The sequence below is a fragment of the Camellia sinensis genome, chromosome 8 (assembly GCF_055761805.1).
Source record: "Camellia sinensis isolate YWXY chromosome 8, ASM5576180v1, whole genome shotgun sequence".
Taxonomy (NCBI): domain Eukaryota; kingdom Viridiplantae; phylum Streptophyta; class Magnoliopsida; order Ericales; family Theaceae; genus Camellia; species Camellia sinensis.
The window spans coordinates 25876797-25892828 of NC_138968.1; the positions used below are offsets into that span (position 1 = coordinate 25876797).

Genomic DNA, 16032 nt, shown 5'->3' on the forward strand with positions numbered 1-16032 from the left:
TTTTCCCAATTCACTCTTAAGTTTGTGTTTAAAATTAGATAAAAAAATGTCACATTAACTGTCACTAGAGCTGTACAAAATACCGTCCAATCCATCAAAACTGCACCGATTCGCATCAATTCGTACCGTTCCATCCGTTAACCGCAAATTAAACTTTAAAATTTATTTGAGTTGTGAATTTGGTTACAAATTACTAGTCATATATATATATATATATATTATATAAAATTAATTTATGTTATATATATGAAAAATATTATGTAAGTTAGTATTATATATTATGCAAATACTTGATAATTGGTTAAAAATATTCTTTAATCTGCTAATTTGTACAAAACTGTTCAAATCGTAATTTGTCAATCTATAATTTAATTTTTTTCCTCATAAACTGAGTGAACCACACTACGTACACCCTATCTGCCACATACAAACAAATATTATTATATTAGAGTTTCAGTTTGTGTTAGACGTGTAAGATATATACAATAAAATCTTTTTATACCACGTGACTACCAATGTGTTATTTTTAATTTAGGTTTGTTTGGAATGATCTAAATAAATATATTTTATGATTTTTTACAAAAAAAAATATATAAACATATAAAGAAATAAAATAATCCAAAAAAAAAAGATAAAAAAAAATATCATTATTATACCCAAAGTTAGCTTTTGAAGGAAATTAAAAAAAATTTGAGACATAATAAAAGACCAAAATAAGAAAATGACTAAACATAAAACAAACCCGGTTTTCTCTGCAACCTTTTTCTTCACTACCTTCCAATAATATGGTTCTCAGTTGAGAGTGAAGACTAAAGTGAGAGAGAGGGGTGTAGAGAATCAGAGAGTGCATTTGTGAAGAAACCCATCTCATTATCTTCACCCAAAAGGTACTTCTCATCCCCTTTATCTCTCTATCTCAAACATTTTACACCATTTTGCTCTTTTTTTTTTTTTTTTTTTTTTTGGTGGCTTATTTTTCCTGCCTAAATATCTGAAGATCTCTCTCATGCTTTCACTTTGATTGAGTTTTTTATTTTACTTTAATGTCTGCATCAGATTGTGAAACGGGTCAATACCAAGTCTTCTGTTCATATGACCTGACAATTCAATACTAAAAGACCTTAATTTTTAAATATTTATTAAGTTAAATTGTGACTTGGTGGGTTTGTTATTCTGGGTTGCTTCTTGATTTGTGAATTTAGTGATGATAATCCCACTTCATAGTAATTTACATTAAGGTAATTGAAACCAATTGAAAGCCCTTTTTAATTTTTATTTATTTTCTCAAAATATAGAAAGTCTTATGCTTCAGGTAATCAAACGAGAACTTGGTGATGAGAAAATATTTTTTATTTCTATTTTTATAATTTTTTTTGGGTTACCTCTACTGCGTAATATATGTAGAGATATTTTCATAATTTTTTGGGGGGCCTTTTGGCATTTTAAAAAAAATTCAGTTTACTTTAGTGTCAACATCGGTGGAAAATGTGCTGAAATTTCTTCGGTTTACTTATGTGCAATAATAAACAAAGACCCCCAAATTGTCAAGGAAAAGTGCATTTTTTATTGCTCGGGCGGTGATATCTTTCAATAATGCTTAATATCCTTGTTTTTATTGTCTCCAGACTCATGGATGTGCCTGTTTTTTGTGTAGAAGGGAAAAACAATTGATCTTTCTGGATATGTGAAGCGATTACTTTTAATGCTCAAGGTTAGTGCTTGCATTTCATAATTAATCCTTTCTTTTTTAGACAAAAAATTATCACTCATAAATTGTAAGAATAAATCCCTTGAAAGGAAAGAAGATTTGCTAGTGAATTCAGAATGTTCTCTATTTAAGACACTAATTATGTTTACAATGATGAATAATGCTTTTTCCGATATCCTTATGGATCAGATATTATGATCTTTTCACGAGTGTATCGAATTCTTATTCACTTTAGTGTCTGCACAAGTCATTGAGAAAGATAACGGTGACATAAAACTGTTTCTATTTGCTTGGAAGCTAATTCTTGGAAGATTCATTAGGTATTGACATTTTCTAGGCTAATACTTGATTCATGAATTTTAAGTTCCTTCAAATCTTTGTTTGCTTTATTTTAACGCATGATCTTGTGATTGAGTGGTCTGATATTCTAGGGAAGAAATTTTCCTAATCTGGAGAAAGAGAATTTATTTTCCCAATCATGGTGAGGAATGACGACCATTTTCCGGATGGTGCAATCCCAGCTGAAATTGCAGTGAATTTGAATGAGTTTTTGCCTGAATTTGATGATCTTAATTTTGAGGAGCTCCTTAACTACCAGGTACCCATAAATTAAGATTTTCGTTTGGTACCTTCCTCAATCAGCAAAGAGGGATAGACGTGTTAATTTTTTTGTTCAACAATTTTATAATTTTGTTGCAGGAATGTGTTTATCAATCACTTCAAGGATACGGTAGGAGCAACGATAGGAGGCCTTATACTGGCCAAAGCAGTAATTCGAGTCAACTCTCAGGGCATGAAGGTCAATCTTCAACCCATGGAAGTTTAGATTTACAACTGGCTTTGGATGAAGCTTTGGCTAGATCTTTGCAATTGGAGGACAATTTTGATGATTTTAACATATCTCAATCCACTAGTACTGCCACAGGTAAAATTAATGAATCCCTCCTTTCACAAGAATTTTATGCGGTTACTTCTTTTTCCAAGTAGTACTATTTATTGTTCATCACTGCAGTTATTTTTCTTGATGAATATAAACTATTTTCTTGATTGAATTTCATTTTTCAACATTCTATAATAGTTGGTTGAATTACAGATTACTTTATTTCCGTTTACATAATCAATTTTTTTTTTTTTTTGCTCTCACTTTCGGAATACTTGCAATTTCTGAAACCTAGGCTCAATAGGGCACATATTTTCATTGTATTCAACACCCTTTGAAAGCCAAAAGCAATGGAACCCCAAGGGGTTGGCCTATTGGGTGCAGCTTGGGGCTGGGAGTTGTGCTCCCTCTAGGTCTCTGGTTCAACTCTTACTAGGTGCTATCAACTCTTTGGGGTCATGCCTGTGGGCTCTGCCTGATCCATGCAGAGGGGGTGCTTTGCGTGGGTCCCAGGATTAGTTGAGGTGCGCGTAAAACTAGGCCAGACACCTGGTCATCAAAAAAAAAAAAAAAGAGGCCAAAAGCAATGGATCTGCTGATCCCCTAGCCACTGACATGATTATCCAATGTGACATTTATAAAATAAATAAATAAACGATTATCCAATGTGACAACTCAGTTAGTAATTATACATTTCTAAGCCGATGAGAGTAGTGGAAGTTAATAAACTCATAATACAAGATATTTCGTACCAAGTACAAATAGGAGGAAAAAATTTTTGAATGGGAAAAACAGAGAATTTGAAATTAGGTGCGAAAGGAAGAAGCATATTTGTTCAAAACACTTTCGCTAAAACATCACACTTCAGAGTTCACTGTGCTTGTCCTAACACCAAATGGTGTTCGTCATGAATGCACATCATTTTTAGGAAGAAAATAGTAGGGAATCATCAGAATCAACATAAAGCAATCGAATTTGTTATCTTTTGGGCAATGTTGGGGATATATCATTGTGTCTCATGACCCCATAGACTCTAAAACCTATCTTTTTACACATATTTACTTTTTGGATGTATTGGTTTGGTGCCCTTCATTCTACGACATATGTTTTGTCTAACGATGTAGTCTGGCCTTTTACTGCTGGATGATATTGCAGAATATCCTTCTGGCTTTAAATCTGTGTGATGTGCATTTAACTTTATTTTGTGATATTATTAACTCCTACTATGTTTATGATCAATCCTAAATAAGTGGTGCAATGCCATAAACTCATGATGAGCCTAATTGTATAAAAAAAGCTCTATATAATGACCATTAATGTAGTAGCATACTGAAGTTTGTACTCCATTTCAAGACACTCTAATACTAAAAACCATAGAAGATTTTGATTTTGGTTACGTGATTACCCCTTCTATATGAGAAGTGTGGAAGCTAATCTTGATGGTTCCATCCTATGAAGCATGGACACGCCAAAATGGAAGTTGTGGCGGTGTCGGATACGGGGACACGCCGGGGACACAGCATCTGGCGTGTCCCCTTAATTTAATTTATTTTTTTGCAGGGGACACGCGTGTCCAAATCTGGACACGCCATAGACACGGCAAGAAGAGTAAATGAAAGGGAAAACGAGTACAAACCTAGTCGGCGACGATCCAGAGCCCTTCGACTTTGACTTTGACTTCGACGATCCAGAGCCCCATTCGACTTCGACGATCCAGAGCCCCCTTCGACTTCGACGATCCAGAGCCCCCTTCGACTTCGACGAGCTCTCTCTCACCTTTGCCTTCTCAGAGCTCTCTCTCTCTCTCTCTCTCTCTCTCTCTCTCTCCCTCGCGATCGCGATCGCGATCGTCTCCCTCTCTCTTGCTTCTGATCGCGATTGTCTCCCTCTGTCTTGCTTCTGTCTCCCTCTCTCTCGGTTCTCTCCCGTCTTTGCCTTCTTGTCTTGATTCATATATAATATATATTATATAATAACTATTATTATTATATAATAGTTATTATATAACATGAATATACTTATAAGATAATGTATAATACATATTATAAGATAATATATACTTATACATGTTAATAAATAAACACATGTATGTAAAACAAAATAAAAAAATTAATTGGAACATCTTATTTAAAAAATATATTAAATAAATAAATAATTAATATGTATTAAAATAAAATATTTATAAAAAAATTTAAAAAATTTCCGTGTCCCCTGCTGTGTCCGTGTCCGTGTCCGTGCTTCATAGGTTCCATCAAAGGACACATGTAACGATATGAATGACTTTAAACTAGTCAGAGCTTCCTATTTAGCTTATATAGCATTAAGTAATAGCCTTGCATTACATATATTCAATAGCATCAAAAGAGCCATAGGAGATGGATCTAAGTTAATTATGGGCAATATCCAATCCAATGAAGGACAAATCTTCCTGGGTGGTAATGGTTATTGGTTACTATTAAAGTAAGTATTGGCTACAATCTAAGTAGCATAGACACACATACACGACACAAACACATTGACGCGACAATTTAAAAAAAAAAATGAAGGACATGAAGATGCGTTTGTAAAGTGTCTGATATTATGAATCTAAAATTTTGATTAAGACACGTTGAAGATGCTGGACAAGCTTTTAGGAGTGTTTGCAGAGTATTGTGTCTAACATGACATGCAGCCTCCATAGAAGTGTCTGTGCTTTTTAGGCTACAACAATTTAATTCAAGGCATATGTCTCGTACTTTTGCAAGCTAATAGAGCAGCAGATGGCATTGTTTGGGGAGGATGTGTTAAACTTACTTATTAAATACAAATATAAACATGGCAAAGAATATGATCAAATTTAATTCCTGCCTTGTCTCACCAATGGACTCTTGAAGTCTCGAATGCTGTTTATTTTATATGTTGAATTATACATGTGACCATATAGCTATTTGTCTGCATCAATTGTAAAAATAACCCCATTTTTGCACATTTTGCAGGGAACAGAGAAGTTAGTTCTAGAGAAACTCCTGCCACGGTATCTCTACAATTTGTCAACACTTCAATCGACTTTTGTTGCATCACAAGGTTATAGTCCTGATATGATATTTGGTTTATGTGCTGAAATGTAGCCTGTGAATCGAAATGTGACGCAAGATGATATAGATCCAGATAATATGACTTATGAGGCAAGTTTATAGATATACACTACAATCTTTTTCATTTTGTTGTGTGAATTTCGTACTAAATTCAAATTTATCTCTGTTTATTGTAGGTGGCTCATTATGTTGTTTTCACACAATTAGGTCATATGCATTTTAATCTATATTAGTATGACTCTCTGAATGTTTTATTGTTTTAGCAATTGCGATCCTTGGAGGAATCTGTTGGTTCTGAGAGTACTGGACTGTCAAAAGAGCTCATCTCCAGATTACCAAATTTCAAGTACAAAGTGGGGATGTTTTCCAAGAAAAAGGAAAAACAAGAGTAAGATCCATTTAACCTAAGTTTTTTACCCTCTAAATAGTATCATACATACATTTATATGGATGAATGTGTGGACAGTGAGTATAATAAGTCTGATTTTGAAAGTGTGAATAAAACGCACCTCCTGATTGGTTTAGAACAGTGGAGCCTACAACTTTGAGTAGGGTCAATACACTTTTTGGAGGGTCCACTGTTTTGGACCAATCAAATGTTGTGTTTTGTTCACACACTTTGAAAGTGAATGAAACAAATTCATTTTTGAGTAAAATATATATGGAGACTCACACCCATGCGAGTCACAAGCTTGTTCCTCATAGTATTATTCATATATTTAGATGGGTCAATGTGTGGAACGAGAGTAAAATACATGCGGACACACCCACACACATGTGAGTCACAACTCATTCCTCAAGATGAAGTTATATGTTCACTTCTGGATTTTAGCTTAAACACCATTGCCATGGTCATGGATACCTATTCTTACTGTCAAATGATTTGATATTTCAAGAGAAACATTAAGGCCTAAGAAGCATGTACACTAATACAGATGCGGACACGGGACATGGCGATTTCAAAAAAATGAGGACACGGAAAACATATTTTTATTTGCTATCTAGATTAATATTACATTTACAAACAATCAATATTAACAAAAACTAACTATAATTCTATTTTTTTTAAAGTACTTTTAAATTAACACTTACAGTTTATATATATATATATATTTATTTATTTTTTATGAATATTCTATTAAGTATTTAAATCTAAGAAAAAAATAATAAACATTCAACATTCATCAAAAGCACTAAATAAAATGGGGGAAAGACAACTTGGCATGCCCCTAGTGCTATGAAGCACAAACACGGATACAGATATGTGATACGACACGGACACGCGGATACGCAAATTTTCAAAAAATGTAGGACACGACGTGTTGGGGACACGTTTAATATATATAATTAAATTTATTTATTATATATCATAAAATTATAAAAAAAAAAAATCATTGAAAGGTAATAAAAAATACAAAATAACACTACTAAAATTATTTTAAAATTTTTTTTTTCATTAATTTAACATTATATATATCATTCACAAATAACATAAAAATTGCATTCCATCAATACATGACTTGTCATTCCAAGCTATTCATGAAAACCAAGCCACAAAATATAAAATTATCCAATATACTAGCAACCATCATCTATTACAAAATCCTTAAACATCAGAAAATGTAAACATAAGTAGAGGAAACAAGTACAACATCTTCACCATCGCCTCCATCTTCTCCTTCATCTGTAAATAGGACTGCCTCCATAGTCGGTTCATCAAGTGAGAGGTTAGCTATCCCAAGCATTCCAATATCATCAAGTGAGTCAAAGTTATCTCCTGCAATGTCTCTCATTTTTGTCTCTCCTTGCAAGTATTGGGAGCTCCTCCTTGATAAAAGACGAAGATTGCTATGAATGAATACCAAGTCTTCCGCTCGTTGAGGGACCATTTTGTTCCTTCTCACTGAGTGAATAAAGGAGTAAGTACTCCAATTTCTCTCACATCAAGATGAAGAGGCGGGTTGCACAAGTAGTCTCAAAACTAGTTTTTGAAGAGTTGGTGTATATGCACCATATGCACACCACCAAGTATAAGGATCCATATGCCACCTATTATGAATGGAATCACATTTGGAGAATGCTTCAACATAATCCGAAAATTTTCCAAACTCTATTATCACCTTGGTTCGCTCCGTTATATGTTCAAAATACCTCTTAAAACACTTGTTCCTCTCACGTGTCACCTCTTCATCCCCATGTGGAGGAACTCTATTTTGATCCTCATGGAGCCACTCATCACTATAGTACCTACAATACAAAATAGGAAAAATAATTATTTCAAAAAAAACTAGATAAGTCCATTAAAATAAAATATCTAAAACAAATTTAGATGCGGTACTTTGGATTCAATGAATGTGCCATACAATGGAGAGGAATATTGTTCTTATTCCAACGATCCACGAGAATTTGATGCACCATATTGTAAAATGTAGATTCCTCATCTAGTCTTTTCCCTTTATACCAACATAATGTCATCTTCACTTTCTCTATCATTGTGTCCCACATATCATATACTAAGTGAAGACAAGGCTTGTCCGTATCACAAGCCGGAAGCATGTCATATATAGGACCTGTGAAGGGAAGAATATAATCAATGTAGTCCCACCATACATCATTCAAACTCTTTTCTTTTACAAATTTTGCCTTCCCAACATCATCCTTTTTGTAACAATTCCACTTGTCACTAATCACCATTGCTTGAAGACCACATTTTATAAGCTTCAACCTCTTGAGCACAACAATTGTAGAGGCAAATCGTGTTTCGGCAACTGAAAACAACTTCAACAGTACAAATTCATTGTTTATAGCCAATTGCATTGAGTGATTAGAGATAAAATTCTTAATCATCAAACTATCTCTGGCAATATCACTAATACAACTATACGCTTCATATGTGACTTCATTCCTCTCAGTATTCTTTGCAACAAAAATATTTTTCAAAGCTAGATTTAATATGTGCACCACACAAGGAGTCCATAGAATATGAGGGAATTGAGCTTCAATGAGTTGTTTGGCTGCCTTACAATTAGGAGCATTATTCGTGATGATTTGAACCACATTACTTGCCCTAATCTCACTAATCACTTCTTTCATCAAATTTGCAATGAAATACTTGTCTTTAGTTTCTCCACAACAATCAACTGCCTTAATGAACATAGGCCCGTTTTCACTCGTTGCCATAAAATTAATCAAAGGCCTCCTTTGAGAATCATTCCAACCATCACTAACAATGCTCACCCCTTTTTCCTTCCATGTGCCCCTAATTGGTTGCAACAATCTATCAATATTTGCCCTCGCCTTTTGAAGTAATGTGGTTCTTAACAAATTATAACTGGGAGGCAAATATCTAGAAATATTGTGATTTGCAGCAAATGAGTAAGAGCTAACATAGTTAAGGTTCCTTGCAAGATTAAATGGTACCCCCCTCCCCCCTCCCGCCTGAGTAGAACATCCTAGCAATTTCAAAATACAATTGTTCTCTATCCTTCATGTTGAATGCTTTCTCAACAACAATCCCACTTCTAGTTCTAGGCCCACTCCGACTCCCACTCCCACATGTTCTCCTCTTATTTGATTCATAAGCATAACTACTTCCCACTAACACACTAGGAGGAAATGGTACATTTTTTGGATGAACATTTTTAATTCTTAGTTCAGCAGCATCATTCTCATTTTGCATTTGTGAAAGTTTTTGACTTGTAACTTTCTTACGAGCACCAATTCCCTTTTCTGAGAGTTTTAACAGGTGTGCCCTTACTCTTGTATATGAACCTTTAAAAGTATTATTACAAAAATTACATTGTAAATGGTAATTTCCTCCTCTTTTCCCAAGTTTTGCTAATTTAGTTATATACCTCCACAATGGTCTGTTCTCTTCAAAATCATCATTAGGTATGTCATTAGAACTACCACCCCGTAGTTGCCATTGTTTCAGACAGTGTTTTGAAAAGCGCGTGCCTAAGCTCAAGGCGAGGTGAGGCACAGGTTTGTGTTTCATGCATAGCAAGACGAGGCGACATGGGTAAGGCGCAATTAAGGCACTGAGGCGAGCGCCTTATTATGAGGCAAGAGGCGAGCGCCTTGTGCGCTTCACTTCTATTCCACTCCAACGGCTCATATGGTTTTCTGTGTGGATACCCATATGGAATAAAGTCTCTCTTACATTATAAAATGACGAAAACGTGGTCCAAAAGAACAAAAAGGATTAAAAAAATCCCTAGTGGGTGGAGAAGAAGATGACAACACGACTGGAAAAGAAGACGACACAGTTCTTTGGCTTTCGACACACAGGTTCTCTTCTCTTCTTCTGTGGTTCTCCTGTTCTTCTCTCTCTTCTCCTCTTCTTCTTTGCCTTTGTTTCTTTTTTGCTTTATTTTTATGGTCTTCTTCTCTGCTTCTCTTCTCTCTCTTCTTTGGTCTTCTTCTCTAGCTCTCTATTTTTTTCTTCATACAATGCAACCATAGGATTTTTTTTTTTTAATTTCTTTTTTGAATCACAAGCTAGAAGCTTAGTTGTTTTGAACTTTATGTGGATGATCTTAATACTTAAGGTTTTTGGTGGATGTGAATGTGATACTTTATACCTTTTGTTAGATATTATATTTTTAATATACGTCATATATTTATTTTGTTAAAAAGTTTGCCTATTTTATAATTTTGCTTTTCTTCTACTACGTTCGCCTCGCGCTCAGGCTGTAGGAGCCCTTAACGCCTCGGTGCGCCTGAAGTCTTTTAAAACACTGGTTTCAGAATTAAAAATTGGTTCCTATAATAGAATTAATAAACACATATCATTAAAATTAACAAGACTAATTAGCAAAAAAAATAAATAGAAAAAGAATGTAATTAAATAACAGAGGCAGAGAGAAAGAAAAGAAAAAATAAATCGAAGAAAAAAAATAGAAGAGAGAGAGAGAGAGGGAGGTGTTATAATCAGCATATAAAAGAAAAAAAAGAAAGGAAAGTAAAGTCGAAGAGCAGAATAGAAGAGAGAGCGATTGAGAGAGAAGATCGAAGAAGAAGAAGAAGAAGAAGAAGAAGAAGAAGATCGAAGTTGTACCTTGGATAACAGCAAATGCAGCGAGCAGCAAACAGCGATGAGCAATGACTGACCAGCAACGACCGACCCGGTGTGCCTGATGAGCCTTTCTCTCAGTCTCTTCCCTTCTCTCTATTCAATATCTAGGTTAGAACTTGATCTGTTTGCTTTAATTACAAATTGACCCCCACTTGACGTTTCATAAATTATGATTTTCACCCTGCGGTGTCCCAAACGTGTCCATTACGTGTTCGGCTGCCAAAAAAAAAAAGAAAAAAGAAAAAAAAGACACCTTCTACAGCATGTCGGACACATGTCCACCGGGTGCCTGACACGTGTCTGACATTGATACGCAGCCCTTGGAGAGGTGTCTATGCTTCAGCCCTAGTGTGTCCCCAAAGTGTCCTCGGCGTGTCCCCTGAAAATAAATTAATTAAATAAGGGGACATGTCATGTGGTGTGTCTCATACGTGTCCCCGAAGTGTTCGTGTGTTCAACACGGATATGACACTTGTTTTGAAGTGTCGGTGCTTCATAGTTGCACCGATGTACTATATTAGGTTAAAAGGATTGCTACTTTGGTTGCTACCAATGCTATATCTTTGTCTTCTAAAATAAAATAAAATTATATGTTGAGTATATGAATAATTTATACCCTCTCTAATAATTGATGCTGACATCGTAGTTGAGAATTGAGGCTTTGTTAGCTTGGTTCGCCCAAGATCATAAATAAAGACATAGATAGATGGGTGTCCGGATTTTAGTATTGAGAAAAGGAGGTCCCTTCCTTGATTTCGACGTTGCGAGATGGTACCCACACTTTTGCTTTTGTGTGCTTGCTCGCCATTTCCTCTATGGATAGATTTCTTGCTGTCTTTGGATCCCAAAGTAAGGGGTTGTGTCACCATTCATGTTGTCTGGTAATAGGTGATTCCACCTTACTATTCTATGGATTTCTTTGATGTTCAAAATCCTCTACCTCTATCCCTTGAATCAGACAAATTTTAGATGAAGAGGTAGATGATCTAGTGACAAAATTCATAACTTAACCTTCCACCGAGTCAAATTTTTTATTGACTTAACCATGTGAATTCATAATGTTAGAATTTACCTTCACCTACACCACTACCACCTCACCTACTCCACTAAACCTAACCCACTACACCACTACCACCTCCACTTCACCTACACCACTACCACCTCCACTTCACCTACTACACCTATATCTCCTATATAAGGAGCCTCTCACATTTGTACTAAACACAACAATCAGATATCAATCAATAAGAATACATCAATTTTAACATGGCTTCTCTAATATTGGGCAATGTGGGCTTTACTAACTCACAGTTTTAGTGAATTCAATGAACTGCATTAACCCACCAAGTAGTAGATCAGTGATTCAACATTCATAACTTGATTCCATAGCATATAAGAAAAATAAGAAATACTACCGAGTCAAAGTTTGATTTGATTTGATTTGATCCCATAGCATATAATTCAATTAATACAGCTAATTTAGATGTTTCCTTTGACTAATAGAGGGGACAATATACTATTTTCCAACACACACACAAAAAAAAAAAAAAAAAGAATAGAGAGGGAATTTTAATAAAAGGTTAATGTGAATTTATTGTTGTATTATTTGCAAAATTCGTGTTCTTTTCTTGATTATTGCTCGATATGTCTATATCTAGATGTGTGATATGCTGCATGATGTACAAAAATGGCGAAAAATTGATTGCTTTGCCTTGTGCACACCAGTATCATTCAAAATGTATTACTAGCTGGTTGAAGCTCCGCAAAGTAAGTTTTATTTTCCTTTGTAATAATTGTTGTTCTAATCACAGTACAAAGTTCTCTACCCCGCAAATTATTTGGTTTACATTTTGTGATTCAGTAAGAACATTTGGAATTTGTTTTCATTATCAGCCAAAATAAAGATTAATGCCACTGTTGCTGTCTAAAATCTTAAATTACACGTGTGTCCTTATGCTAAGCATATACATGTTGGCCTTGCAAGGATTAAAGATTATGTTGACCTGTAACGAAGGTCAAATAGCCTTGAGCCTTAAAACATGCTATGATTTAGGTCCTACCAATTGGGCTACATCTAATATTCAGTGCAGCCAGCCACTTGAGGCACGCACTTAAGGCGCAAGGTGCACAAGGCGCACGCTTCATTTAAGATTCTTCTTTTATTTTTCCTTTAATACTAGCTGTTTGAGGGTAAATTACACTGACCTCAAGCCGTTTGTACTATGATGGACTTATATACTGCCACATGGGCAAGGATGGATCTAGGGGGGTGAGGTAGGGGCGGTCTCACTCCCAAAATTTTTAAAAACTATGTATATTATACTAGTAATTAGTAAGATAATTTTAAACTGGAGTATTTCGCGCCTCCAAAATTTCAGTAGTTTGCACCCTCCAAATTATTTACATTCCAAAATTTTAAAAATACTTTTAAAATTGAGTTTCATCAAATATTGATTTATTCTATATGTTATCTGTATTATTTGTTATATTTCTATATTGTTTAAAGTTACTTGTATTATTTTATTTGCTTCTATTTATTACTGTTCTTGTTTTCTGTTCATATGTCATTTATATTTATATTTTATATTTTATTTTTTATTTTTTTATTAATCACACTTTAATTTGCTTATGTATCTTATTTTGCATTCATTCTTGTTTGTTCATTCTCAAGAAATAGGAATATTGTCTACTTCGACATAACATTCTTAAAATAAATTAATAAAATTTAATGCCGCTTATTGAAATGAATTATTATTATACTCATAAAAACATACATTTTCAATTATAAATTTCTTTCAAAACTAAAACTGCATAATAAGATGGAAGATGATTTTGTAGCAAGTTATTTGATCATATTTATTGAGAAAGATATTAATTAAGGTTATGATGTTGAGTTTATCATAGATGTTTTTATATATATTATAAAAGTGGCAATTATAATATTTTCAAATAGTTAACTTTACTAGATAGAGACATAGTAATAGTTCATATTTTGTTAAGTTGATGCAGACAAGAAATATGTCTAATTATATTTTTGTTCTCAATTATGTTGACAAAGAATATTCGATTAATAGTAATATTATTCATTTTTTTTTGTTGTATAAATCAATTTTTTTGATGAAAAATTACGTATATTTTTGCCCTCCCAAAATTCTAATCCTAGATCTGTCCGTCCCTGCACATGGGATTAAAATGCCCAAATTAAAAAAAAAAAAATTCTGATTGAGCTTCAATTTCTTCGATCAAATCATTAAACAAGTCTTCAATGAAGAAAGGATAACAAAACTCTAGTCCTCCTCGGCCCTTCGGTATCCAAATTCCACCCATCCAGTTGTTAGGATCGTACGATCAAGTTTAACAAGAGCCCACAAGAGCCCAAGACAAGCTTTTCATATGCCTACTCCTCATATGCTTATGTGCCGAAGGCATACAAGGTGCACTTGAGGTGCACGCCATAGATTATGATGTGCGAGCCTTTGGGGAGTGTTCCCTAAAAATCAAATGCCTTGAAGCTTTTGTCCTAGCCTCACCTCGAAATGAGCATTGAGGCGAGCCTCTGTAAAGCTTTTTAAAACTTTGATTAGAATTGTTTATCCTCCATAAAGTATACATGACTCTCTCTCTCTCTGTGTCTCTCTGTCTCTCTCTCAGCTCTGCCCTGTTTGCCAAGAGGAGGTGTGTGAAGACTAATCCAAGGAAGCTGGCATTGGAATGATCACAGCCACTGGTTCTTAATAAGCTTTATACATATTGGTTTTTTATATTTTTGTAAGTAGTCTGAAGTTATCACTCCTTGTGGGAGTACTGAACTTTTGTTGAAGTTATTTACATGCAAAGAAGTTTCTTATATTCGTTTTTGGAATAGAAAAAGTATAATTTGACTGTCCCCTTCCTCATGAATTATCTTCTTTGGCTGTGTTGTTGTCGCTTTTTTATTTTATTCTATTATTATTGTTTTTATAGCTCCTCATGGTTGTTTAAGAACTATGGACTTTCATATTAGAGGTAATAGAAATATTCTCCCTTATCTATTTAAAGCTACTCATTCTTTGCTTGCTTGTTTGGAATTCATCATAGACGCTTTGGTCTCAATTAGTGCGGTTGATTCTTTCCTTCATAGAGACTTGCCCCCGGCCTTGTCAGCTCATCCATGAGGGGTCTTTCTTTTTGTTTGATGGTAATGTGAATCTCTTGCAATTGGTCTGTGGCAAAAGGTCGTCTGTTTAATAATAAGTCGGAATCAATCCATGAATAACTTCTTTTCTTAAAATTTAAATTTAAATTTAAATGGATGGCTTTCTTGCTTTTCTTTCTTTTGTCAGTTAGTTCTGAACCACACTTATGACAGTTACCATCACCAAGAAGCATGGACCTGAAACAATACACTTGAATTGATTACTCTCTCTTTCTTGAAGGTCTTCTATTTTCTGTTTTCAAATCTCTGGTTGTTTGTCTCAATACATTTTGACTATTAGATCATGTAAAAAATTTGAGGTGCATAGATCTCAGAAAATTTGAGGACAAAGAATTTGTGCTCACTTTGATCCAACTTATTGTTGCTTGTACGATGATGATTGGATGAAGAAAGTGTTGGATATTCTTCCGATTATATGAGGCATATGTGTGTGTGTGTGTGTATATATGTATATTCTTAATAATGTTACAGTAATCATATTTTTATACCACATTTGATGTGTCATTGTCACTATTACATTGATCTAGTGGGTTTTTATCACTTATATTTGTTTCTAATGCAATTGTAACATCTCACTTGATAAATTACATGCTATATTTAATTTCGATCATTATAGCATTATTATTATTATTATTTTACGGACGGTGTCACCCTTCATCTATGAGTTACATAAGGTGATAATTTTTAATTTGGTTTCATTACAATCTATTGACTAGAGATTCTTTGAAAAGTGTCCCAAATATCATGTATGTTTTGAGCTTCTAAACCTTCAACTACAAACTATCAATTAGGGGTGCCATTTTGTAAAAACACATTTGTTTTTGATAAAAATAAATAATATTTTTGATATGCACATGTTCTAAATTTATTTCAAAAGCAATAATCAGAGGTTGTTGGAGAGGTGGTTGCTTGTCGTCATAGGTAAGGGACTTGCTAGAGGTGGGGGAACTTGTCCGCCATGATGGGAGGTTGTTGCCAACTAGAAATAAAAATTGACGACAAATGAAATTTTTGTTTTTAAATTTTCATAAAAATTTAAAAATGTATATAAAAAAATTATGAATATAAACTCTAGGACAGGATGCCAAGAATCTTTTA

The 16032-nt window shown here is 34.1% G+C and overlaps 1 protein-coding gene across 17 annotated transcripts; it reads left to right on the forward strand.

Moving 5' to 3' along the window:
* Positions 1-681: 681 nt before the first annotated feature.
* Positions 682-14639, forward strand: LOC114319425 (uncharacterized). Of its 17 annotated transcripts, none has more exons than XM_082882346.1 (10): positions 682-887; positions 1655-1711; positions 1898-2028; positions 2124-2306; positions 2408-2633; positions 5564-5601; positions 5696-5752; positions 5926-6050; positions 12398-12506; positions 14391-14639. In XM_082882346.1, the coding sequence occupies exons 4-10, from the start codon at positions 2187-2189 to the stop codon at positions 14427-14429; spliced, it is 714 nt and encodes a 237-aa protein (XP_082738472.1). In that variant the 5' UTR covers positions 682-887; positions 1655-1711; positions 1898-2028; positions 2124-2186; the 3' UTR covers positions 14430-14639. The 17 variants fall into 17 exon arrangements, with proteins under 17 accessions (XP_082738472.1, XP_028122237.2, XP_082738473.1 ...); XM_028266436.2 differs by having other exon boundaries at positions 683-887; positions 2140-2306; XM_082882348.1 differs by having other exon boundaries at positions 711-887; positions 1944-2028; positions 2140-2306.
* Positions 14640-16032: the final 1393 nt, after the last annotated feature.

What these genes read in the sequence shown, in the direction of transcription:
- LOC114319425 (XM_082882346.1), top strand. Translation starts at nt 2,187, where the DNA reads ATGGTGAGGAATGACGACCATTTTCCGGATGGTGCAATCCCAGCTGAA. An exon ending in ATCCACTAGTACTGCCACAG is followed by an intron (nt 2,634 to 5,563) that starts GTAAAATTAATG and finishes CACATTTTGCAG; the next exon opens with GGAACAGAGAAGTTAGTTCT. An exon ending in AAGAAAAAGGAAAAACAAGA is followed by an intron (nt 6,051 to 12,397) that starts GTAAGATCCATT and finishes GTCTATATCTAG; the next exon opens with ATGTGTGATATGCTGCATGA.